This window comes from Aythya fuligula, chromosome 4, assembly GCF_009819795.1.
Source record: "Aythya fuligula isolate bAytFul2 chromosome 4, bAytFul2.pri, whole genome shotgun sequence".
NCBI classification, from domain to species: Eukaryota; Metazoa; Chordata; class Aves; order Anseriformes; family Anatidae; genus Aythya; species Aythya fuligula.
The window spans coordinates 46,715,513-46,743,221 of NC_045562.1; the positions used below are offsets into that span (position 1 = coordinate 46,715,513).

The 27,709-nt window shown below is 43.7% G+C and overlaps 1 protein-coding gene across 2 annotated transcripts; it reads right to left on the reverse strand.

Moving 5' to 3' along the window:
* Positions 1–56: 56 nt before the first annotated feature.
* On the reverse strand, positions 57–27,709 carry G3BP2 (G3BP stress granule assembly factor 2). 2 transcript variants are annotated; one of them, XM_032186180.1, is made up of 12 exons: positions 27,635–27,709; positions 20,442–20,560; positions 16,222–16,303; positions 15,139–15,312; positions 14,116–14,206; positions 13,218–13,320; positions 11,105–11,285; positions 10,038–10,136; positions 5,573–5,675; positions 4,318–4,446; positions 3,998–4,116; positions 57–3,008 (listed from the first exon to the last, which is right to left on the reverse strand). In XM_032186180.1, the coding sequence occupies exons 2-12, from the start codon at positions 20,534–20,536 to the stop codon at positions 2,736–2,738; spliced, it is 1,449 nt and encodes a 482-aa protein (XP_032042071.1). In that variant the 5' UTR covers positions 20,537–20,560; positions 27,635–27,709; the 3' UTR covers positions 57–2,735. The 2 variants fall into 2 exon arrangements, with proteins under 2 accessions (XP_032042071.1, XP_032042072.1); XM_032186181.1 differs by lacking the exon at positions 27,635–27,709 and adding an exon at positions 26,926–26,994.

The window sequence follows — 27,709 nt, forward strand, 5'->3', positions numbered from 1 at the left end:
GCTGAAGCAGCACCCTACATCAACCTACAGTCAAGAGAATTCGGGACATTGATAAATGCTGCAGACATCAGTAGTTTATTGGTATGTTTAGTCAAAACACATTCAGAATGGAAACTTAAAGGTAAAAATACTTCCCACCTGCAACAATTAAACTAGAATCTACTAGCATATAATGCTTGACACGTTACAGCAATAAAGATGGTAATCCACTGTCTTGTATAACTACTAAAGCCAAGATGGTCAGCCAAGTTTGTTGAAATAGAACCGTAATGACAAAATACTCCCACCATCCACAAATCAGCAACTAACAGTAATGGTCAGCGAATCCCTTCCTTTGCTCTAAGAGGTACATTTACTATAAAGAGGGTCGAGAACATGTAAAAGTCCACAGTACAGCAGGTGAACTATCACCATGTAAACTTCTCTGGATGACGTTCCAATGGTTGTTCATGTCACTTAAACAAGAAGCAAGCCAGAAAGCTGAATGGCTCAGTAGCTCTTTTAATACTCCATTTTTTGTTGTTGAGATTATTCCCAGTGCCATTTGCCATACAAATGAAATAGGTGGCAGCAAAACACCATCACGCTACAAAAGGGGAAAAAAAAGGAAACAAAAACCCCTACAGAAAACACACCAGTGGCAAACTGCTAACTGAAGACAGCAATTTGTCTGAAGGCTTCAAACTTAAGTTGCGTTGTGTGCCGAGCGGTTCAAGTACTATAGATTTCCAGGTAACAGCTGAAAATGCAAGAGACTTTCAACCAAAAACTGAAACAAAAAAACGGAGACTAGAAGAAATGTGCCCCAGAAAAAAAGTGTATGAAAATAGTGCAAGACTTACCATGAAGCACAGAAGACCTCGAGTCTGGGAGAAAACAGACAGATGCCATTTCACTTTGCCTAACGTATCTGTAAAGTATGTGCAAAATCTTCCAGCTTACTTGAAAACAGCAAATGATTGCATACTCCAGAGACAGACTGATATTTTGCCCTATCTGCTTTTGCTTGAAATTGCTGTTTTTTTGAGGTCTTCCATGCTTAGAAGCAGCTTTAAGTGGTCACACTCGCACAAGACTCACACGCCAACACACACCCTCTTTTACTCCTGACGCCTCAGAGCCGGGCGCTCGCTGCATGCCCCAGCACCGAGCCGCACTGTCCTGTCTGCTGCAGCTGCAGTTCATGGGAATGTGCTCCAGAACGTCACCCCGGAACAGACCTCTCAACTGGACAAACCCACAAGTAATACTGAAGAAGAGGACGCCTCCTTTCTATCCTTAAGTCCGGAGCCACACAATGTCAACTTCAGCTGAGAGTAATGTGCAAAATGAGTAAGAGTTTAAAAAAAAAAGCACAACTGGAAAATGCAAATACTTAAGAGCTGCTATTTTGTTCTCTGAAAATTGCAGTATCCTCATTTGATATGCTCACCCTCACAAAGGATGCTCAGTTCTACTGATTACAAGCTGGCCCAAAACGTTCACCATTCTCAACTGGCTTCTGAAATGTCCAAGAGAGATTTCATTTCCGATTTCTGTAACTTTGACATTGATTAAAGAGAAGAGACAACCTGGAGACTACTTGGATGCCTTCTTCCTCCCTTCCCCCCCTCTGCAAAAGAACAGACGAACTTGTTAATTGAAGAGCAAGGTGGATGATAATTTTAGCAACGTTTACTGATTGAAAGATACTGCAATTTTTAATACAATTTTCAATGATTTCTTTTAAATGCTTTGCAGCCGATTGGCTTTGCAGCACAGTAATTCATACACTATACTGTACAAAATCACCAGCAAGACTGGAATGATGTATTCATAGAAGGCACCATCATGCTTATTACATTACCAGAGAACTCAAATACAGTCAAGACAGTTTTCACTGTACAATGCTTATTGAAGGGGAAAGGGGAAGAAGGAGTGTGTTGAGCAGCCATCCCTGTACTGAAGAGGGGCAGATAGAAAAATCTGACGTGAGCTATCAAACTTGCTTAGTACTCGGGACTACGACTTGGAAACTCTGGGTTCTGTTTAGTTTACAGCTAAATGGATTCCTTCTGGAATAAACTTGTAGTCTTGTTAAGGTTTGTGTGTGTACATATGTTGGTCACAGCAAGCAGATCAGATGCCCGCATCGTTTCACAAGCTATTCTGTCTGAATAAGAGGATGAAGGTTTTTTTTTTTTTTTCCTCCGATGCCTCCTGAAGATGTCAATATAAATGAGTTCAGAGTACCCATTAGTGCATTTTGATGAGTGCGTAAACACGAGTTTGTTTGGAGCCAAGTGTTCTAAAAAAAAAAAAGAAAAAAAAAAAAGGCAAGCTTCTCCAATTGCACAAATTGCACTATTTGTGTTTCCAACAGTAACAGGCAGAAACAGTAACACTTACACAAAATGTGCAGCAGAGGGTTTTTGACTGCAAGGACCTGAATTCTATTGGGCATGTCCTTCAGTTCACTTTTGTTGCAGATAGTTTACTGGTCTTTTTTTTTTTTTTTTTAATTTTCCAGTCCTCAATTCTCCAAGTCTACATTTATAAATTAACAGCATGACTTCTGTTGTGAAACTGGGGAAAGAACGTCCACCTCAATTTAAACCGGAAACCAAAGGATGCTTTCACATCAAAGAAATGATCAGAAGGGCTGTGTCACATTCCAAAGCCAAAAAAAATTAACAAGAATGCAAACACGATGGATAATGTACCACTGCCAAGACTGTCTGCCCACAGTGGAGATTTCAGCGACGCTGTCCTGTGAAGCGGCCTTCCATTTGCCCGGTTCCTCGTCCAGAGCCGAGTTTCTGTGCCATGCCACCTCTCGGCGGGGGTCCTCTTCCGTCCCGGTCTCGCATCATGCCACCGCCCACTATTCCACGGGGACCCCCAGGGCCTCTATCATTGCGCCGAATATCCCTACGATCATCGCCTCCGCCTCTGGTCTCTCTTTCACGAGCAGCTCTTGTTTTTTTCTCTTCTACGTTCAAGCGCACCTCACCCCGGAACATAATAGGCTTATAGGGAAGAGTTTTCAAGGCACACGTTAGTCACCATTTCACAAAGTCCATTTGTACAACGCGTATGAAAACACAGCATTCGCTGCGCGCCTCAGGCTACCTTCACTTACAAGTCAGACACAAAAACTAACTGCTAACAGTTCCCTGCGACACACAGCATTAGCCCTAACTGCCTGCAGTCAATGGAACAGCATTTTTTAATTCATCTGGCATGCAAAGAATTAAAATATCTTCCTTAATACAGGCAGGGGTTGTCTTTAACCTTTCTGCTTCAAAGCTTAAGTTCCTGAAGAACTGCTCCACCAGGTCTGACTTGCATACTAGAAATGGCAGTGGCTGTTTTCTCCTCTCCAATTCCTCAAGTCACAGCTGCAAATAACTTGGCTCCTTTCTCTCAGCCCCAGGACACAGAATTTACATGTCCTCAAGATGCCCTTCAAAAATTCACATGCTGAGCTTTCAGCTTACAGGGGTCTCTAACAGTAAGCGTTCGGTTCCATGTGGTATTTAAGTGCGAGGTAAAATCCCTGAATTCGGTACGACACGGCTGGGGGAACGCTGGCACAGCTCACGTAAGCCACAGAGCACTCTTGACAGACTGAGTAGGCCCAAACTACTCATATGGAGTGCCTGTTTTTCTTACAACTCGTGTTTATGAATGAATGTCAGAAATAACAGTGGCATGAACTAGAATAGAATCATAGAATATCCCAAGTTGGAAGGGACCCATAAGGATCATCGAGCCCAACTCCTGGCACCGCACAGGTCTACCCAAAAGTTTAGACCATGTGACTAAGTGCACAGTCCAATTGCTTTTTAAATTCAGACAGGCTTGATGCAGTGACTACTTCACTGGGGAGCCTGTTCCAGTGTGCGACCACCCTCTTGGTGAAGAACCTCTTCCTGATGTCGAGCCTGGCCTAAATAGGCCTAACTACGTGAGTTTTAGGGTATCCTTCAATGGATGCTCAGTGATTAATACTTACTTTTGCAACCAAAATTCTCTGGACCGGCTCAGAGTCATCAAATACCACAAAACCAAAATTAGGCAGTTTTCCTCCCACTCCTTTAGTATTTATGCGAAGTTCTACCACATTTCCGAAACCTGTGAAAGCAAAAGGGAAAAGCCACGTTACCAAAACTTGCAGTGTCAGATCTGCTACCTCTCCTGCTTCTCAGATAACACTCGTGGGGTTACGTCACGTAGAGTTCCCCCGTGTGGCCACAGCGAGTGCTACATGTCTTTTCAACACAGGACAAGCATTTGTTTTTCTCCTTTGTCTCTGCAGCTGAAATTGCTACTTACTCATGAAGAACTCTTTCAGTTCACTCTCATCTATATCATGCGGCAAGTTCCCAACAAAGAGCTGGTGACTGTCCGGATAGCGAATTATTCGACGATTATCCGACTCGTTCTGCTCCATGTCCCCTCTCCCTACCGGGAACAGAAAGAAGGGAGAGCCACCAAGGTTAGAGTTCTCTGTGGACTCCAACAAACACATAAATGTGCTCAAACACTTCTGTACCTTCAAGCTCTCCAACTCCTGTTTACCATGGATGACGGGGGGGGGGGAGGGATACTACCTTCCTCTTTACATAGTCCTAATAATTCTGTCATGTTCCTGTTGTATCTGCAATCATGCTCAAAAGGAGTTTCTAGTTATTATAATGTAGGTTGATTTTTTTTTTTTTTTTAATATTTGGATTTAAATCACTTCTTCATCACTTCCTTAACCTAACAACAGTATCTGTATTTTTGTACTCATTAAAAATTGTGTTTGCCAGTCACCTTTTCTGTCTTTCATCTTCCACCATTTTGTCCCAAACAAAAGCCAGAGTTCCTTACGTTCTCCCACACTCAGCTGAAGTTTATTTAGCACCGTACCAGATGAAAATCTTTCCTGGTATCTCCCTACTAAACCATTTCCTGCCTTGCAGTGTGACAACAGCACACTGTCACCCCTTCTGGACCTCAGATACGACAGGGGTCATATGTACCCCTTTTCTCCATTTCCCCATTTACAAAAAGCTTACTAGCTTGCTTAAATGGTTTTCTTAAGAAGGTAAGATTGCTCACCATTTGAGACTATACAAGATGGAAAAATGCATCTAAAATTATTAGCTGACTGAGGTTGAGATGGTGGAAAGGTTTTACTCCAAAACAAAGAGTAGCGCAGGCCACAACAACAGCCATTTAAGACCTCTCACTTTCGAAGTTCAGCAAAATTAGATAACATGGGGAAAAAAAAAACAAAACACATCCTATGTGCAGACTACCTTTTCAGAATTGTATCGAGCTGCATAAAAGGTGTTCAGGCACGTAAGTGAGTGGCCTGACTTAAAAAAGAATTCATCAACTAAGAGGACTGGAATTAATGCCTAATCTTTGCATCAATTCATCACCGACTTGGACAGGGAACCGTTTTCCCCATTTCTAGTTGAAGATAGTGGGAATGGACAGTTTATTATCAGCCAAATACAACACAGCTGCAGGCCAGATCCCTGAAGGAGATGCCTCTCATGACTGGCCCCAAGCAGACATAGAAGCTGTCCCACGTTACCTGGCCGAGGTCCTCGGGGTGGAAAACCTGGTCTTTCCCTTGGGCGCTGCTCACGTACACGAGGAGGCTGAGACTGAGCTTCAGGTTTAGTTTCAACTCTTGGCTGAAACAGGAGAACACACATTGTTAAATACCATGTCTTAAAGAACAGGCCTAGTGAAACAACAAAAAATAAAACAACAACACAAGACACAGGTAAGTGGCATGCACAACACAAACTCTGCAAGATACACATCCACGTAAACGTGTTTGGGAATACATTTTTTCATTTCTTTAAATTCCTCTGTACCAATCCAGGACTGCAGTGTTAATAATCTCTGCTAAGAGGTGCAAAGCAAGCATCTCTCCATCAGAACGTCTCCCCATAGCATGGCTAAAGTTTATTTTCCATGTTTGACCAGGCATTGAGACCCCGACGCCCCATAATTGAAGAATCCCTCAACCTGACTGAAATAGATGGATTGAATAAAGCTTCCTCATGCCAAGCTCCAACTTCATGGATTAGGAGGTAGCCCAAAAGAAAGAGAACAAAACAAAACAAAAAAAGCCTTTCAAATTATGCTATTTCTGATATAATAAAACCACAAAATACACCCTTAAAATTCTCAGGGACTAGGAAACATACATTCAAACTTTTGCAACCAAATGCTGCTTGTAAAGATAATTTGCAAAAGACAAAAGTAACAAAAATATTTCTATGTAGCCTGCTGGCTACTGACGCAACGTATAACATGTTTCAAATTCCATCTTCTGCAGGACAGTGGAGCAGCTGCTGCTGCACGGGGTGCTTATCTTGGAAAAACAAACGCATTCTTAGTAACACGGAGATGAACACGAGCTTCTGAGGAAGGTTAACTGCAAGGCCAATGGCTACAGGCCCAGACTACTACAGAAAAAGAGCTGATGTTAAACATCTCCCTTATTTTCCTTGAGGACTTGAGACAACTGCCAGTCACAGTCAGAGAAGCTCACAGGGTAAAGAGACGATGTTTTACAATAAACACCCTGCTATTCGGCACCAAATCAGCGTTTCAGCCCTCGTATCACTCATGCTTCACCTAGCTAGGCATTAGCTTATCCTTATGTTTCTACAGTGTTTTTCAGCTCTAAGAATAAACTGGAAAAATCAGCTTTGTCTCCTACAGAAAGCATTCCTTCATCAGACCTCCTGGTGGGTCACTGGAGCTCCCCTGGCATCTTTTACTCACACATTTTTACTGCATGAAGAATTGTACTTCAGAAGAAAAACTCGAGGCCTTCAGACCATGACTTCTTAGAGACTTAACACTATCAGACTTCAACACTCCTTCCTGCCGCCACCCATAGCAAAACACTTGCTAAATCCCTCATGTCCTTCTGCTAAATCCCAAGAAACGGGTAACTTCTACCTGCTTGCTTTGCCCTCCGCTCACCCTCTCACCTACCACACGCATTCTCTCTCCCAGCCCACCAGCTGACCTCACTAGCTGCTCCCTAATCAGCACCACCCATTTTTGCGGAGTTCTCTGGTGCTGCTCAAGGGGAAAACACTGCTGCAAAACTGTGCTCCCCCAAACTACTGTCATTAACGTCAGCATCACAAGAGGCCTGTTATGGGCTGCCATTTCCAAACCAAAAAGCAGCTGACTGCAGACAGCACAGAGACTGGAGTGGAAGCCACAGAGTAAGGATTTTTAGCAGACAAGCAGGACTAAAGGAGTTCTCAAGCCCAGGAGCCAAGTATGCCACAAACCTCAGCCTACTGGGGCATAGAGAACAATTAAGGAAAAGAAGATGTTGTCCCCACTCTCTTCTGGAGCTCACAGTGGAAGGGAAAGCAGCCTCTTGATGCTACAGCAATGCTACTGGCAACCACAGCAAAACCAACCACAGGTCAGCCTTCACTCACAAACTTTGGAAGTGATCATTCCCAAGGGACAGGAGGATGGGGAAGGAAGAGCGAGAGAACAGGAGACTCCAGAGGCTGGTACATGTCTGGTTTTGCAATCTTACGTGCTTTAAAAGCTTCTCTACAGTGCGATGCCTCCCACAGTGGAAACACATGCACACAAACAACCTACCAGCAAGGCAAACCAACAAAAAACCCAAAATGAAACAAAACCAAGAAAATAAGCAGATCGTCTCACCTAATTACCAGCAACTAGCTTAGATGCATATCACACAACTGCTACCACCCTGCCTGAGGTAAATGTGGTCCATGAAACCCACTAAGAGGCACTCAGTCACCTTCACAAGGGCATTACAGATCTAAAAATGCCCAAAGCACCTGAAGCATGAAACAATAAAACAGCTTTCAGTTCCTTGTCCTCTTAGACCCAAGTCCATAAAATCTGAGTCTGCCTTAAAATACATGGGATTTACGTGTGGCTATGTCTAACACACAACCCCCTCTGCAGAAAATCTATCCAGAATCCCAAGAGATTTCAGGAGTTGAAGGAACGCATCTTCCATAAACAGATCCTTCCCTAACTCACCATTTCCACGTCAAAAGACAGAAGCTGAGGAGCACCCTGCCTACCTCCACCCCCTGGCACCTCCAGGACAGCCAGTGACAGAGTCCGACTACCCAAAAATGCTCTAAGGGAAGGTCCAGTTGATCAGTGCGGGCAGGCATCATTCCCCATCAGCTTCTCAACATGACTACAGAAACAGGAGCGAGGAATGCTGAGCTGTTTGGCCTCACAGGTGTGAACAAACTGCAGCTTGATCACCTCCAAACGAGTACACGCACAGTCCTCCAAGGGGTTCTGACTTTATACCACAGGGGCTTGATTTTCAACTTGATTTATGAGGGCAAACTGAGGTGATGTTGGGGAAAAGAATGAAAAGGGCAATTATTGGCTGCTTTGTAGCATCACTGCTGCTGGTTCGAACAGCACCCAATGGAGTCACTCATCCACTGGTGCCATCTTCTGCCCTCATTTACATGCACAGTATCCAATGTCAAGGAATCGGACAGAATGGGACAAGGCTGCCCCTGATTACTAACCCCTTGCAGAAATTCTTTAGACATCTTTTCCACCAGCTTTCTGAACACCTTGTCTGAAAAGAACGCAAACTAAGGAGCTAGGAACAGATTAATTCTGTCTCCAGAAGAGCCAAGCGTAGGCTCTTCCTACTTCAGAAAATTCCATGCAGAACTACTTAAACATGAAACCACAGCACAAGTAATCTAAGAGGTAAAGAGCATGACGAGCTGCAGAGGCAACATGTGAGTTTAAGGGGACATCTATAAGCTGTGTTCTATGACTCTCCTGCATGGATAATTTTAAATGCTACTTGCAGTCATGTAACAAAAATCCAGCCTCGCTTCTTTAAATAAATCATCATTACAAAACAAAGCTGGTTTTTGGTTTTGCTTAAGGAAAATCTATTTTGTACTAGAACAAAGAGTTTTACTGCTCAAATACCACCTGAATAACTCAAAGCCCTGTTGAAGCTGATGAAAACAGATGAGTTTCCCAACCCATCACATAGCCATTATCTGATTTCCACAACAGCGGTAAGACCAGAAGCAACACCACACAAGGAATGTTTCCTGGTTTTCTGCTGTTGTTTTGTTACACATGCACTTAGCTGAAGGGCAATCCTAGACAGATTCCTCTGTTGGTTAAAAAAAAAAAAAAAAAGGAAATCAGTGCAAAAACAGCAGCTGCAATAACCCAGCTGCTCTACTGAAATGGCAGTCTTTGTAAAAATGTGGACATGAGGTACTCACAACATCCAGTACTTCTGGAATATGGCATCAGTAGAAAAGATTAAAGCACCTGTTTTTTATATTGAGGGGGTTTGGTAGGCATAGAGGAGGCTGAATTCAGAATCTTAGGCCATCTTGCACCAGCTTGGCATGTGTGGAACATGAGCTATCACCCGGTCAAACTGTCTGTCCTCTTTGCCCTCCTCCCCCAGTCAGCCTAGGAATGGGAAGACAGCATTGTCCCAGACAGGAAATGTGAATCCTTCCATTCCTCACACAGTCATAAGTTGGTACAGGGTTCTGTGACAAAGTAATTGTAAATGGATAATGGAGTCCAAAATACTTCTGTAGATGTGACCCTTTCAAGGCAAACTTGCTTGTACTCAAAAATTGATGTAATCCCCTTTACTGCTGGGGCACTTCTGCCAGAATAAATTCCCCCTTCTAAACATTCTTTAGGAAACTACTGTCATACAGGGGAAGTGTTTTTTTTCTCTCCTCATAAACCAAACCATATCCCAGTAAGATAGGTCAAAATATCAGTAGTCATTTCCTGATTCCACATCAGCAGTTTTTAAAATTACCATCACCCAAAGTTACACCAGGTAAGTGTACGTGCCTTCACTTGCAACAAGAAGGTGAGTGCAGTAACATTTAAGACACAATTCATTTGTGCAACGTAAGTCAAACAAATTGATCTGTTAATTTAAAAACTGAAGCAGTTTGCAGAAGTAATGAGACAATCCAAGGTGTTCACAGATGGGTTACCTGTGAGACTGGTGCTTTAACATGGGGTGGAATTCCAGAGGAAGAAACAGTACCACTAGGAGGCAGGTTTTTACTGGTCACTGAAGCCCAAGAGAAAGCCTGCAGGAAATGCAACAAACCTAGGCTACTAATCATGGCAAACCACTGACAATCCTACAGGGAAATTTGTCCGCTGAAAATACACTTTTGGTTCACATCTGACTGTTAAATAACATTTGTGCTAGCATTACAACGAGGATACAGAAGGATTTGCAGTTGTAGTTGTCTATGAACTCGTCAGCATGTAGCAGGTGGTGTACCATACTCGCTACTGCTACTTGGGTGAGCGTGGTTCCCTCAGCATCCCCAGATCACTGCTTTCCATCATGAAACCAAACCTAGGACTGAAAACCCTGCTGCGTGAAGCGTCCTCTGCGCAACAGAACAAAGTGAGTGCCAGGAGTTAAGAGGTAAAAATGCAAAAGAGAAACAGAATTGGAAAGATACGGGAGACTGATACTGGAGCTGGAAAACAACCTCTCTCCAGCTTTCATCCATTCCTCCCATCTCTGTCAAACTCCCTATGTGTTACCACACCAGACGACGCGTGGCATTCATGGTGTTTTTTGGAACAGGCAGCCTGCCTCTAAGGGAGACAGTCAAAGCCCTCATACTGTTTTTAGACCTATACTGTAATTTTCCAAGTGTCCATGCATTGTGTTTTTATTTATTTATTTATTTATTTATTTATTTATTTATTTTCCCCTAGGAAGGGCAGTGGTTTCCATTTCCTGAGTTTTTTTTTTTTAAAAACGTATCTTAACTCCACATTTAAAAAGTTTGACGCATGCATAAAACCACACGCACACTCTGCAAACATTGCATTTACAATAGGTAATGAGCAACACTGAAAAATAACATTCTTTTTTTCGGTGAAATTTCACAAGTTCAAGCTTCAAGCCTAGCTGTTCATACAGCATGACCCTGAAAAGAGATACCAGTCTGGCCACTCGAAAAGACTAAGTTCAACACCAAGACTCCTGGTTTACCACCTGCACCTAGAAGCACAAATACGGCTTGTAACTAACCTTTGGTGGTTCTTGTGGTAATGAAACAGGTTCTACAGGAGGTGGAGAAGGAGACTTCTCTTCTAACTCCTCAAGGGTCTTTTCTTCTGCTTCAGCTTTCAGTTCCTCAGGTTTTGTTTCAGATTCCAATTCTGGCTCAGGTTCATGAGACGATTCTTCCAGTGCCTCCTCTATTCCATTGCTACAATAATCAAATGCATTTTATGCAGCTTTTCAATTGGTTCACATTTTATGGCTGTTTCTCAGTTATACTATGGTAATGACTGGTTTGAAAATTATTTGGTTTCCAGTTGCGACCATATGGTACCTACATATATGATACTGTGAGAAGTTAAGCTGTACCCCTGTAGCTGCATACTAAATCACATTTTATTTTTGCTAAAGTGAAGACATTATACTTTTCTCTGCAAAGAATCTGAAAATTACACAGACATATAAGCCCTGAAAGGAATATATACTAAACTCAAGAGCTGCTGCTCCTAAAAAAGGAAAAGCAGCACAATGAGAGACCAGCAGAAGATTAAGCTATACACAGAAATGAAGCTGATTTTGGAAGGCTATCAGCAGCTTATTTACAGAAGTGCCATAAAAGTTCATTACAGAAGCAGCTGCAAGTCTTACTTATTGAAATTTACATGCACCTTCTCCACTCTGTGTACACGAAACATAAGGGGCCTGAAGTTATTCACTTCTCTGTTCAGTCACCCCCAAAGTTTACCAAATTCCACATACTTCTGCCTATGCAGCTCCAGCCATGGGTTACCATATGCCTAAATAATGACTATTGCATTTTTAAGCTCTTTCCAGTTGGCACAGTAACCTAAGGATAAGACCTGGTGTAGCTCTTTAAAGCCTCAAACACTCCCCGCAGAATCTTGAAGAAGCCACTGCCAAAATTTCAGCAGATCCCATTCTCCCATAAGATTTCTCATGAAAAGCACTACATCAGCAGCAGCAAAGTAGCATTACTGCTGATGCACTTAATGGACATCCTCTAATAATTTCATAAACATACATGTTTTTTGAATAAGGAATCCAGTCAGTCAGTTCTGCTTGTCTGAAACACATACCTAACTTTTGAAAAAAGCAGTTCAAACCATAACAAAAAATATTTTTCACATAAAAACATAAGGAAACTTCTTTTTTTCTTGTCTTGTTTAGATTTTAAGACACTCAGGGCAGAAGCCTATTATTCCAGTACAACTGTAAAGCAACTTCTCAAAAATTCATTTTTCCTCTCAGATTTAAGTGCCAGCTAAATTTGAGGACTAATATATCATTAAACACCCTTTTGTTAAGTCATCTGTTTATATAAATTCCGTTGTACCACCAACTCACTATTTTAGTTTAATCACAGAATCACAGAATTGTAGGGGTTGGTAGGGACCCCAACAAGGAGTCTCCAATCACTAAGACTCTCCGCCCTTTTTTGGGGGCACTGGTTTTGATGCAGTGCCCTGCCCCGCCCCGCTCCCTATGCTTGGTACTTCCCCCAGCCTTGACATGCTTCTCAGGGTTGCTTTCTGGGTTCTGATTGCCATCCAGACCCTCAACCTTTTCCTTTTCCTGCCCAAGAGCCTTGAATCTATTACCCAGGGACACTGTGGGGGTTGGTGGCACCGGGGGTGTCAGGGGCAGTCTGCTTTGAGCAGAGATGAGGGTCCATTCCCTTTCCTCTTGCAGGCAGTCAAGCCCTCTGTCCTGCAGGTGAGCAGCTGGGTCAGCTACTACCCCATGTAGGGACCTCGGAGGGACTGCTGGGCATCAGCAGGGGCAGGTGTACACCTCCTGTCTGTCTCCCTCAGAGACTCCCGGGAGCCCCTCAGGCTGCTGTTTTTTGGTTCAATAGATGAAGACTACATTACATTTTACATGATGAAAACTACACTAAGCACATGCATAAATGTATTTACTACCTTTTCACCTCACATTTTTAACTAGAAGTGAAAACAACCAGCGAACATGAGAACATCCACTACTTCCTCCCTCCATTTGATATCCAATGTTTAAAAAATAATGTTAACATAGCATACATAGATCATACAATAAAACTACATATAATGTATTTTTTTCCTTAAAAAAGCACTGCTACATAATAACATGGACATCTTACGTTACAGGGTGGTTTTCATAGTAAGTGCTGCTTGCATTTTCTTGCACCGGTTCAGGAGATGGTTGTCTTTCCTCCTGCTCCTCCTCCACCTCTTCTTCAGACTCTGACACAAGAGAAAAAAATCCTTGAGCACCTCTGCAAGCATATGCAAGCTGCACTTAAAATACAAGCATGTTTAACTAGTAGTAAACAAAAGAACGCTTCATCAACAAAGTAAGGCGAGAATTAGCTGCAAGGAGAGATGGAAGACCCTTCTGTTCTTTCAAGAGGCTTCGTTTCTTATTGTTTTCACAAAAAGGAGACACTAATGACATACTGCTGCTAAGTTCTGGGAGGAGGGTTTAAGGATCTTTAAAGCGCAGATGGTTTTCATATGTTGGCAGTAAAAGAGAAACACTGTATTATTAGCTCTTCAATCACAGTTCCTAAAACTAAGAAGATAAACCTCAAATAGAAGAGTAATGATTTACCTAAGGTGTTTTGTTCCATTTTATTCTATTGAGATAATAGAAATTCCAGCTTCAGAATGCACACATACATACATTCCAGTTGTACTCTCTTGGGCTCAGTGGACTAGGTGGGGAAAAAACCCATCCAGAACAATAAAGCCAAGTTCAGCCAACGTATTGAAATGAACTACTCAATGTGATGATGACATAAAAGAGAAAGACAGCTCAGAGTGAAAGGCCAGTTAAATTTTATTCAGAGCACTGTACCTACAAATCTGATTGAGCAGAGAAACCAAGTCTATTGAATGAAACTGAGCTGCAGCAAAGTGTTATTACTCACTATTTCTGTTCTGTACCAAGCCTCACCTGCCCTAAGCCAGTTTAGTCCCTGAAGGTACTGGATGGATAGAACAGCACAAAATTAACACCACAAGTACAGCTCTTCTCACCTTCATCAAGTTCTCCTTCTGAATCTCCAAATACCTCATCTTCGTACCTGAAGATATCGTTATGTACATAGAACTTGTTTGGAACAGACCCCTGTAAAAGAGCAACATGCGTTTTTTTTTTGCGTATACAATATTTTAGCAGTCAGCAACTCCTATGGATGAAAGGTCTAAGCTTTGGGGATACATGCCAACATTTTGGAATAGGATTATTTCGTAATGGCATTTTCCAAGTGACACCTTTTCTTTAAGCTAACGACTGAATGGTAACTTCTGTCCAAATTAAAAACAGTATTTCAAGCAGAAAGTAACACTTTGCTAATTCACAACAGTCATAGGTACTGCCTAAAGGTAAGCCCCTCCATCTCATCAAGTCACCTAAGGAATTTTCTGTACTGCTAAAGCCTTTTAATAAAAAAAAAGGAATGAAATTCCACAGGGTGACTGTATGCTTAAACTGCTGCACAGAAAGACAATGAAGCAAATCAACAAGGTTCTAAAACATGAATGATCAACCAGCCACACAATAGTTTGTGATGAAAAAGGGGAAGGATGTAGGAAAAAAAAAAATAATAGAAGTGACTATCACAACACAGCTCTGCTCTCACTCAGAACTGAATTTGAGCAGTAACTTGCAAAGCAGTGACATGCTTACATGTGACAGCAAACTTTAATCAAGTACAGAACTACGCTGGAGACATGATCTGCAGAGCTGACCAGTATTTTTTCACTTGTGCGAACAGCAGTTGCCAAAAGCAAGCTTCAATTTGTATTTGCATTACTACTACAATAACTCAAATCTAAAAAAGCTCAGGACAGGTCCCATACACTCATTCCTCTGCACGCACATAATCACAGAATGGTTTGGTGGGCATTATTTATTATTTATTTATTATTTAATGATAGCCTCTGGGCTAAGCTTTAAAAGCCCGACAGTATCTTCTGTCCCAGTATGGCAGTTTGTGCTCACAGGCCAGTTTTTCATCACTGCTCTTAGAAGTTAAAAACAATCTTGCTGATACTTACTTCTGGAGCAAGTACAAAAGTCTGCATGAACTTCCTCATCGGCTGCCCGTTGTTCGACAGCTCCCCCATAACTTGCACAACCACCCCATCGCTCAGAGTAGCGTGAGCATCCACATGACGGATCTTGGTGTGGCACTCACTGAACTGTAGTGACATCACTTTCTTGTGTATCTCCTAGAAGCAGACAGTTACATATTAACTAGATTGAGTTCTGTACCTATTGAGAAGCTGTAATGTGTCTGTTAACATCAAAAAGCAGCTCGTTGAAGCACAAAGGCAAATACAGGAACCCTGAACCATCTTTCACTGTGAGGAATCTACATGAGCTCATGTGATTTTGTGCTTAGAGCGAAAAGAAAAAAAAAAAAAAAAAAGAACAAACAACCCTCCTTCCTGCCTTCCTTCCCCCCCCAAAAAAAAAAACAAACAAAACACACCTCTATGCATTTATCAAGTACCCAAACATCACAGCAGTGAGTAACATCTGCACCGTCATGACATTCCTACTGCCAAACCAAGTTCTGCTGCTGAAAAGAGAAGCAACAAAACCTGGTCTGGGCTCAAAGCAACATTGCTCAAAGATGCAGCCACCACATGGACAGATGCTCCTAGATGGCAGACATTTTGATAAAAAGCTACAGCCACAGCAAAAAGAAATGCTTTTTTCTGGACTTAGTTTGTTTCTTCTGAAGTTATCTTCCATTACAAGACACATCCACCCAGAGAAGAATTTGGTACCATACAGATTTCAATTTAATTCCCCGAGATCAAAGTCCTTTCACCCAGAAACCATGTCTAACTGAAACACAATACACCTAGAGGGCTAGTCTAACAGGTCCTCTTGATTTTGTTTCCCACCCTAAATATCATTTCTGCAGTCCAGATGCAAAGCTGATCTATCAAACGCAACCCACAGTAACAGCATCAACTACCAAGAACATTTAGGCCTCTGAAGAGGAGACAGTACCAGAATACACTATTGCCCAGGTAAGCAAGTCCAACTAACTGATTACAGAAAATGACCGATGTATACATTAAGCTCTGCACGTTAGTGAGGACTTCAGGACCAGTTTGGATACGCACAGCTTGACCGTACACTGCTTCCTGCGGTTTCCCACTGGCATCCAGTCCTCCATGGACGTAAGAAGAGTTCCTGCCATAAAACCTGCAAGTGAAGAGATGTAATGAAATTCATGCCAATGAAAAAAAAAAAACAAGAACAAAATCCAACAAGTGTTTTAGCCACAAATTACAGAGCTCAAGGCAGTAGGAATGTCAGGGCAAACAATGATTCAAGATACACCCACTATGTCGCAGGCTCCAAGGCTACAGAAACAAAGAAGATGAACATTCAGAAGTGCAGCTTGCCCACTCTGGTCAAGGTGGCTGTTTCAGCTAGAGGCTCCCCCAAAACTGAAGTCACCTGCCTGGGTTAGTCACACCCACCCCAACACGTGACCCTGGGAAGGAACAACCTCTGCTCTGGACCCTGGTCTTCTTCATCACTTCTGGCAGCACTGAGGACTTCTGACCTGGCTGCTGCCTATGAAGACCAGCCACCCCACCTGCCCATCCATCCCATCTCTCCGGTACACATGGCTGCAATTTTACACTTCACATTTCTCAGAATCAATGGCCAAAGAGCTCATTACCGAACTCTGAGGCATTAGAGAAGAATAAATTCTTTTAGGCACCACAATTGAACAAATTTTGAGCCTAGAACAGTCTAAGTTCTGTTTTGAATATTTATTGCCAGCTTTTAAAGCATGTGACAAATGTTTAACAGCTTCTGTAAAATTACATAAGTAGCAAAATAAGGCAAAATAGCAAAAGATATGGCAAAAACATCATGTTACACCTTTCTTATTTAGAAGGAAGCCTTACCATGGCAATGACTGCCAGGAGGTCTCAATTCCTGTACTTCACCTCTCTCTACAGGATACCACTATGACCCACCCCTATACTTTATATATGAAATATCACTTCCTTGAAGTGTTTCCACCAGCCTGTTCTCACACAGAACAGAAAGCATACGGACTGTTTCTACCTAGCCAAACAAGCCAGCACACAGGCTATGTTAAAATACGGAATTAAACACTTGAACTTGGGCATTTGCCATTTCTTGGTTTATCCCACTAAACCAAGAAACTCCTTCCAATTCTAGTTGCTTGAATATACCCATCCAAGATTTTAACTCCCATGATGTCCTTAGTGTCCAGAAAGAATTCTGGGAAATATTTGACTATTTTCTTTGGTACCAGTTGCATAACCCAATTGCTGAGCGTGCTCTAGCACTTTCCAACAGCAAAGACAAACAAAAGTTCTGTGGCACCAGCTTGCAAACCGATGGGAAAACATCTACCAACTCTTTAAATTTCGAAGCAAGCCCTCTGACAGGCAGCACATCCTACCAAGTGCTTTCAGAGGGAGACCAGGAGTTTTAACTTGCTTTTAACGAACTGTTCACAATCTCTGGTAGGCAGAAAACATGAGCAGGATCTGCAAATTAGGAAAAGAGCACCCACTGTGTCCCTAGTTACATGGAAATATCCACTTTAAGTTAAGAAGCCAGTAAAGCCACACAAATTCATCTGAAGCATGCCAGGCATGGCAACTACACTGACTAAAACCCATTTGGAGGGTGAACCCATCTCTTCATACTCAAAACCTGTGGATAAGCTCTGGATAAAGAATAATGACAGGACTTGGTGCATTTCTCAAGCTTTTAGTAGGATAAACCAAGCACATTACCACTTGCTGCCAAACTCCCTTACTCACTGCAAGAATAAATCCTTTTTCTTCTGACATCAAGCTCTGGGAAGCCCTGACTCCAAAACCTTTCTGTGGCAGTGAACAAATCGTTGTTTAGACTAACAGCAAGAGAAAGATCGTAGATAAGATGCTCTCTCAGAAGAGCCCCACTCAGACACAACATACAGCCAAAGAACACAAAAATAAATGACCTCCCTATCCAAGCCTTGCTGGACAGGAGCAGCCACCCATGCAGCCCTGAAAAAGGGACAACAAACAGCTAGCTAACTTGTTCACCCAAACCAGATCAAACCTCTAGGACAATCTGTGCAGAAGTGTTTAAGAGAAATTTCACAAATGCTGTTTTTGGTGACACTCGTGTCACCTTTCAAATGAACAGAGGATAGTGCTCAGACACAGCGTAGCTTGTAGGATGGCTGCCACTGCAGCTCCCCAACCTCAGCAGGGTCACTCCAGGCAGCAGGTAACCAGCCAGTCACCCGCAGCCCCTCAACTTTAAACGAGAGGAAAAATTCTGTCGAGTTCTTGGTTGAGAGCCTGTGATAAAAGGGCTCTATGGACAATTGGAGGCTACGGAATTGCCTGTTCCCACTCAACGTACCAAACACACAGCACAATTTGGCGAGCCGCATTTCAGAACTTTTAGAGTGCAGCTTGAGACAGAGGGCTGGGAGTACTGCCTACCCTACTGCCTTCTGTAAAGCACCCAAGTCACCCTCAACATGCTACATGTCTCCACAGACACATTTTTACTTCATATGTAGCCTTCTGCCAATTTTGTGTCACCCCAAAGTGGAAACATCCCCAATGTACTGGGAACACCAGCTCCATAATGCTCTCATAGCACACGTTAATATCGATGGAACGGAATTACTGTTGTAATACGAAGGGGAAGCAGAGGGAAGGCCAGCCTGGAACAGCTGCCTGCTTTTCTTTGAAGCAGCTAGGAAAGAAACAAAGCAGCAGTATTTTGCTTTTTAAATCAAAACACACATCTACTCCCCTCCATGTCCAGCCAAGGTTATAATCACTATCATTACAGGTAAACGCTCTTGTGAACAAAATCAAAGATTATTTTCAACACCACGTTTGAGGCATGGGTGATTTACCCAACGTTCAACTGCCACTGAAACAGAAATGTCACAAAAAGGAAAAGGCAACCTCACTGTACAATGGTGAGAGTTCTACCTCTGGTGTTAAGCTGCAAAGCACAGCCTAATCATCCCTTACATGATAATTCTCTGTCCCTTTGGTTATGCAAACACTTTCTGGGAATTGAGGTAAAATGACAGCACACTTCCCAAGAAAGCTGTCTTACCAACTTTGGCTTTCCTTCGGCTTTCCAAGGTGCTTTTGCAGGCTGTTTGGGGAAATCACCCAGAAAAGACATGTACATAAGGAACGCAATCCTTGCTAAGAGCAAGCAGCAAGTTAGTGTATCAGGTATCAATGTGTGACATGGACATGTCTGTCCAGGTGTTGATCTGATCCAACCATTTTGTTGAAATTTCAGCAACAGGGAAAAAAAATCTGCCATTACTGAAAATGCTACTAATGATTTCTGTAAGACTTGGCAACGCAGATAAGGAAAGCCCAATATCCACTGCTTGGACAACCCCACACCTTAAAATCTAAATTGAAACACAGAACAAACATGGTTCTACAGCACTTCAGTCACTTAAGACAAAACCAGTTCATTTTCCCCATCTCAAAGCTACAGGTGAAAAGAGACATCATTCAAAAGACTGAAATATTAAGCTAGCTGTCAGGGAGCTCCAACTTGTTCTCAAACAGCTCAATTTTTCACCATCAACCTTATGTCAAGTTCCGAGACAAGAGCAATCCAAGCAGTGATTGCTTAAAGAGAAAAAAGAAAAAAGAAAAAGGAACAAAACCGAACACAACCAACACCTGAAACACTACTTTCAATGTTAGTTCTTACAAGTCAGTGCTGCTCTAAGTCCAGATGTGGAAATGCAAAATCTTAAGTGACAAACTGCATGTAGCCAATGAAAAACGTCATAAGAAAAAATAGGAAGGAACACATCCAGGGTACCGCTTAAACAGTGGACACAGGTAAATAAAACTACTGAACTGGTCACCTACCCTGTCCGGGCCCTAACTTTTATATCTCCAATCAGGATCTGGATAAAAACTCCCCAGAGGCAATATAAAATATACGGTATCCTGAAATTATTATTGTGCTCATCTTAGGTGCTACACACAAGTGCCTCCTCTGCCATGCTCTTTCCTTTCCTATCTTCTTATAAAACTATTTCTGCAATATGTCCACGTTACCATCACATCAGTTAAGAAATAGCTCTCTCTTTCATAAAGGAAATACCTTGTAAACATTGGCCACATTTGGTTCTAGAGCCTGAAGAGTTTTTTAAGATGAATTCTTTTCTAAAAGCCCAGAGGTTAACCAGGTCATTTTCCTGCCACACTCAGAAATTCTGAGTATCTCATTTCTGATGAAGAGTACGCACTTTTGTTCCAAAAGATGAGGTACTTCAGTGTGAGAGCATTACCTGTGCAAGAAGTCAGGGGCTTTATTTAGAAGAGTGTAGTACTGTCTCACGAACTCCCGCCCTACGAGCAGGGGACTTGGCTTCTCCATCACCATTTCTTTGGTACACAGTGTCGAATGCTGTAATTAAAAATATTTGTGTTAGTTTGAAAAGAAGGCTGTGTATCACATCTTCCTCATAAAAGGATGAGCATAATAAAATTAGAAGTGAAACAACTATATGAACGGGAACTTAATTCAGGAACTTAACTCACCCTGACCTCCCTTTGAATAAAAAGATGTCTGTCAGTTCACATCCTATTTTGACTAAGAGGGAACGGCACTAACACATCAATTCTTGCTAAGTCCCTTATAAAACAAGCACTTCCCACCCCCTGCCCCAAAACGATACTTTTAAGTGTCTAGCACTATTTATTTAACATTTTGGCAATAAACTGAAGACAAACTAAAAATCTAAGACCAAGAGCACTACAAAATGAACATGAACACATTTTCTTAAGTCAGCCAGTCACATTTCTTTATCTCAAAGCAGATCCGCTTCAAAAAGCTCCTGACACATACGTAGTACAAAGAAGGTAGCACTGATACTGTGAATTTGGAATGAAGTTGTGAATCCATAGGCTGGATTCACACTCCATGAAGACTAGGAAGGGAAACCAATACATCGCAGAGATGACCAAAGCCTTAGGTTCAGAAAAAATAATTTAGGTTGGAAAGGACGTCTGGAGGTCACCTGCTTCAACCCCCTGAGCACAGAACAACCTCTTTGTGTCACCTTGGCTGTTCAAACAAGTTCTGCACAAGTATTCACGCGTTTGCAATATGCAACTTGTGCTTGCAATTTAGACAAGCTGGCCGTTATTTTAACATGGTCCAACTGGGAGAAGCACAGCTCCACATCCTCCCAGCAAGTAGCTGAAAGCAGCAGTCATATATCAGCCCGGTCTCTGTTCCCCAGCCCTCTGAGTCTCCTGTCTCCGGGTGCTCCAGCCCCAGCAGTCCTGGTGGTCCTAGGCCAGCCCCATTCTGACCCATCGGCTCCTCTCCTGTCCTGGATGAGTCTGGATGTTGCGAGAGGCAACTGGAAAGGACAAATCACCTCTGCTCACCCTGCCCGTAATGCCATCGCCCTTCATCACCGCGAGATTAGCGCGCTGACTCGAGCTCAGCTCTTCTGCCAGGACACCAAAGTCTGTTTCTATAAAGCTGCTTCTTAACCAGTCATCTCCCAGCCTTGACTTGTCCCTGGAGTTTTTCCATCTGCATTCAGGACTCGGTCATTTCCCCTTACTGAACTTCCTGACGCTACTGTCAGCCACCTTCCCCAGCCTATCCCTCCAAAAATTTGCTGTGGATCACTGCAGCCCATCATGCACATCACCAGCAAGGTGCTGAACAGCCCCAGCGTTGCCCCTGGAGAAACGTTTGGTATTGTGCTGGACTTTGTACCACTGAGCACAACCTTCAGACGCTGACAGTGCGGTCAGTTCTTACTCATGGGCTCACATTAGGGTGCCTCAAGTCCCCCATGAGATCGCCCCCAGCTGCTGAAGGAAAGCTTTGCCTACTTTCTGTCTTTCAGAAAGCAAACCTGCAGGCAGGACAGCAGGCAAAAATGACCAAGCGATCAGATTTTTGAACTTGGAGATAATCCTAAAACGAGATTTCTGCTTTGTTATCAAAATAACCTAAGCCCAAGGGACAATACAAAGGACTGCTCCCAGTCACAGCTGGCCAGGACAAAATGCACATGGGGAAATTTGCAAGTTCACTTCAGCTCAGAAGAGCCTGGAATTAAAGGTAACGTACATGGGAGCGCCACCACAAACACACCATATCCTCCATCAACAGGGAACTGATGAAAAACAACAACAAAACAAACAAACAAAAACATAAAATAAAAACTATACTTAGCTCAAGAAGTTTACTTGTAACGGACTGTCAAAATAACCTCAAGCTCTCCAGCAGAGCCACAAGGCAACACCAAGATCCATTACCAAATGCCATTTGGCAGGAATCACACCCAAAGGAGCGGCCTCACAAACGTGCAGGCAAGGCAGTAGGCAAAGCCTGAAATACAAATTTCAAACCAGGAGAAAAGGAAGCAGAAAACTTATTTAGGCTTATCCAAAATCTCAGTTATAAACTTCCAAGACTCTGGAGCACAGCATTAGCCAAGACTCATAGCGATCCCGGTCAGAAGCCATTTTGATCATCAGATCTAAAAAACATCAGCCTAAATGCTATGGGACGCCAACAACTTGAGCCTTGCCCATGTCCAGGGCTGGATCCTCCAAATAAACAAAATCTTAACAGCTCAAGGATCTTCCTGACCTGACTCATCCTACAGCAACAGCACACATGCAGGAATCTTATTGAGAAACCAACCTTAAAAGAGCGATTTCTGTACGTACACAAGTTTTGCTGCTGCCCTGATCCCCAGCAGGTGATGAACACGGAACAATAATCACCACAAGCATTTGTCAGAGCCCACAAGGACAGAGCTTTGTAACTTTTCCCTTTTTTTTAAGCAGAACCTGCTAAAAAGCAGATCACAGGCAGCACACATTCTTATGAATATAGCATCAGGCAAAGTACATATGTTAACAAATTGCTGGCATACCACAAGGAACACTGAAAATGCCTCTGGGTACAAAACATAATAATCTGTGACAAGTCATTACACGACATCAGATCACACTAGATCTTTTCTTCATTGGAAGCTGTGCTATTTCAGGAAAGGCCGCCGAAACCTTTCAGAAGATCTGAGAAAGGCAAATATGCAATGATCACACCGAGCCAATTCCTCCCTGACAACCTGGGGGAGAACTGGGTCTACATCCCAAACAAGATGGGTGCAGTCGCCCTCTGTCCATGGTTCAAGTGACAGCATGACTGGTTTACATCACAGGATGCTGGTGTTTTACAGGATGTCTCACTACAACTCTTCAGCTGTCTCAGTGTTATTTCCTGTACCACCTCTTCAGACATCCCCACCGAACTGCCAAAGGCTTTACGAAGCATTCAGGTCTCCAAGTCATGATAAGGCAGTAAAATAAAAACGCAGGTACTGCTTGCTTTCCATTTTTTCAAAAGATTTCAATCTCCACATGTCCCAATTAGTACTACGCCTCCTCCAAGCCCAAGTCTAAGCAGGCCTGAGGGTTTTAGAGTGAATGCCCAAGGGAAATTTAAGCCAAAACTTAACTTGCCAAATTTCCAACAATAGCTAAATTGCCAGTGAAGGCAATTGCGGATCTGTACCAACGATTTAAACAGTTAAAAATGGATGAAAACTGTTTAAATAACTTAAAACCCATGGTTATCTCCATGTTTTGCTGGGCACTGATGGAAGGCCCACAGATATACACTGTATAAAAGCTCTTTTTCCAGTTTTCATATGTATGTACTCGCGAGTTGAGGAATGACAGCTAAGAAGCAATCTGAGCGTTTTTCTCACTCGAATAAAACGAACAACATTTTTAGATTAGCCCGAGCTGTCTTTGGGAAAGCGTCTTAATGAGAACTTAGCGCTCGAGGCACTAGAGAATGTACTAGCCAAAAAGAAAACACTGAAACAGTGTTGGCAACACCAGGAATTACAAAAATTTGTCTGCTGGTTTCTTGACAGCACAACTGTTGTGCTAAAGGACCCCTTTCCATGCCATAAACTGAGGAAAGGCATGAGCTACCCAGATGAAGTCGCATGAACGCTCGTGCAATCACTGCTTGTCTGCAGACAGGACCAGACAGGCTCGGCACCGTTACCTCAAACAACCAAGCCCTTGAAATCTTGAAAAACTCCTGTTATGTCCGTGCTCTCTTTGCAAGAAAACAAAAGCAAACAGAGAGTTACCACAGAGACGAACTGTTATTTGCACGTGAAGATAAGCAAATGAACAAAAACAGAAAGGAGGTTTTCTTTTGAAAAGCAACTGCAGGATAGCGCTGAAATGACTAGCAATGTTAGGGTAACTTTGTGACAGCACCAAAGCTACATTTGGTTAATTTCAGGTACGAGATTATTACAGACTTGGGTCAGCTCTGCAAAAAAGTATCTTTTGATGGCCTAGGATAGCAAATGTCAGCCATGACAACCAAAGGGAGTTAGCCTTTGCAACTAGATGAAAGTATTCAGAGATAAAAGATGGAGACACAGCTGACACTGGGACTATTGTGCTCAAACACCCGGGTATCTACTGCTGCAATAATTTCTCCAATGCACACTGAGTTAATAGTGTGCAAATTCATTCAGCCTGCAATCTTCTTTAGACACAAAACTTGCCTTTATTAAACTGTGTTTGTTAACCCTTCCTGGGGGGGGGTGAGTGGTGGAAATCAACAGACCTACCACTCACTCACCAGTCGGTGCAGGAAGGCAGCAGCGATTGCTTCTCAAATACTGAAGGCCACCAAGTGCTGGGTAGTCAAAATGTCCACCAGCATGCATCTTGCTCACGTGAGATCTCTCACATTAGTGAAACCTTTTTTTTTTCCCCAAAAATAAATGCAAGTTTTCTGTTATTCCCTTAGAGAAATTATTGATTTTTTTTTTTTTTTTTTTGGTTTATTGACATGGAAGTCTCATCCTCCAAACTGTGACTACAGCAGTTCTTCCATGACTACAGGCACCTGGCTACCAAGCTACAGTTTCACACCAACCTGCCACAGCATGGTTTGTTCTTAAATCCAGGCTCCTGCAGCTCGTGTCAAGGCCAAATACTGCCTTACAAAGGTGTGCTTGCTACTGGGATCCACGTGAGATCCTACTACTGTAACACGTTGAATCGGGCTCCAGAAGCAAACTGCAGCTCACAGTGCAAGCTGGGGCATCTGCAATAAAAGCCCCGTGAGGCTAGTAGGTATCTGGGCTCGATGGAAACAAGCAGCAACTACACCGGAAAAATACTGAAAGAGCAAGTGAAAGTCGGCAGCAACCCAGTTCCTTACCGAAACCACCTTCTTTTGTTCGTGCTCTGCAAGGTAAGTGCTCAGATCATCCTCTGTCTGCAAGCGAGGGCCAGCAAACCCGCGTAATCTCAGAGAATCACATTACTTTATGATCTCCTTTACCTAATCCAATCCCATCTGAATTGGCCGAGCCCCAAGGCACAACGTACAGTTCTTTCCAATCAAGCTGTTCTGTGGTAGTGTGTTTTTTTTTTTTTCTTGAGAAGAGCTTAGCAGCCCCATGTACTTTAGGTGCGTGAGTACCACAGGGGACCAGCAGCTGGGCAGCTGAGCTGTGTCCTCCAGGAGCTGACACCCACCTGCACGACAGCCCCAGGAACCACAGGCAGCGGCACCACCTTTGTGGGGAAACCACGCCGCGTCTCCCTGGGTGCTGCCATCCAGTGCCAGGTTTGGTGCCTTTTTTCTGGGCTCTCTGCAGATACACCAATTAGTCTGACACGTTAGTCCTTTCACGTGCTCCCTAAATTGCAAAGCACTTCTTCGTTTGTCAAATACTCTCAAAAGGAATGACATCCAGTGTCACAACTGCTACAATGAGAAGGAAAAATCAAATCCAACACTGAGTGTTAAGATGCTGTTTCTTCAGCATGTTTTCAGCACTGTAAGATACTCTTTAAGTGTGGCTGTAGATGCATAATTTGAAACCTCAGTTCCATGCAGAAAAACATTTTATCCATAAGGACACCAGCGGATAAGTAGATTGAATGGTCGGCTCATTCCGTTTTCTCTCCAGTTTAAGCTTCACTATCACAGAAGATTTTATTCTGCTAATGAAAAATTCATACGATACAGATCATACTTCTCCACAGCGAGCCAAAATCTGCCAATTAGAATATTATAAGAACATTTCAAATGGTAAACAGGGATTACGTCTCTTGAACCCAAGCTACCAGAGTCCAGAACAAGTTTGGGAGCAGGATGTTCCCGCAGGAATGAGAAAGCTTTCCTGATGCAGGTATGGCCCTGCAGGCATACTTACACACAATGAACACACAATGCGTTGGTAATGACAAATGAACTTCTAAAACAATGCCGGTTTGTCAGCAATAACACCTTCTCAGGTAAGAAGGCAAGCTGACAAAGCCATACCCGGTCAGAACGCTGTGATAACGCAGCTGTCCTCCTGTTAGGGACTCACGTGTACATCAGAGAGCTTGCTCCATGTTACTTCACTCGATGACTGCCACACAGCACCGAGTAGGGCAGCGTGGCCGACACTGCAGCGAAACCATCCCGCTAAGTTGGTCACCGATCTCCTTCTGCTACTGCTCCCTAATTAAAGCTACTCATAAGAGAAATGAGAAAACCCTGAGATAGAAGATGTGCTTTACATTAGAAAGAAAAGCTTATTAAGGGAAATCATCTTTCCCCTTGTACTCCTCCATCAGATCACAGGTCAAAGAGCACCGAGCTGGCTTTAAGCGCACTGGTTACACGTAAGTAGCCTACCTGCACAAGAATTGATTTACAAACAAAATAACGGACTCCATTTCTCAACGGATCAAAAATACCTTTGGCGTCTTCACGCTTCTTTCTGCAACCCAGCAGAACGCTTGCACACTGAACTTGCAGCACCTACAAGGCACAGAGGGCTCAGGAACTGCCAAAGCCACAGAGGAGACCGCAATCAGGAACGCTACAAAATGAAGCCAATCTTCCTGCTTGGAAGCGAGCCATCATCTCATCTTCCCTCACCCTCTGCTGTGTCAGTTCTTTCACGCAGCGCCGCTGGGCACAAAGCTCCGGGCCCCAGGGAGCTAAAAGCTTGGCCGGGGGGCTGCTCCTGTGCCCCCGGCCTGGGGCTGCAGTGACCTTTACCGGGGTGCTCGGAGGAGCAGCAGCGAAACGAGAGGGGCTGGGAGCAGCCCCTGTGTGCGGGCAGCCAGGCCTCCTGCCCAGCCCCAGCCCCAGCCCCAGCCCCAGCCCCGTTAGGGGTGCCACCGGCCGGGCAGAGCAGCGCAGCGCAGCGCACGCCCAGGCCCGGCTCCGGGCGGCGTTTCCGTACCGCTGTCTCCCCGCAGCCCTCGGGGGGCCGCGCACGGAGGCCCCGGTGCCTCAGCGGCCCCCTCAGGGCTCCCCTCAGGGCTCCCCCGCCGAGCTGAGGGCGCGCAGCCCCCTCCCCGTCCCCCTCCGCCGCTCCCCCTCTCCCCTCAGCGCCGCGACCGTTACAACCGTTACCCCCCCACCCCCCCCCCCTCACCCCGTAACGGCCGCGCTCACCCGCGGGCAGGGGCTCGGCGCTGGGGGCGGGCTGCGGGTCCCGCCCGGGGCCTGCTGGGCGCTGACGGGAGCGGG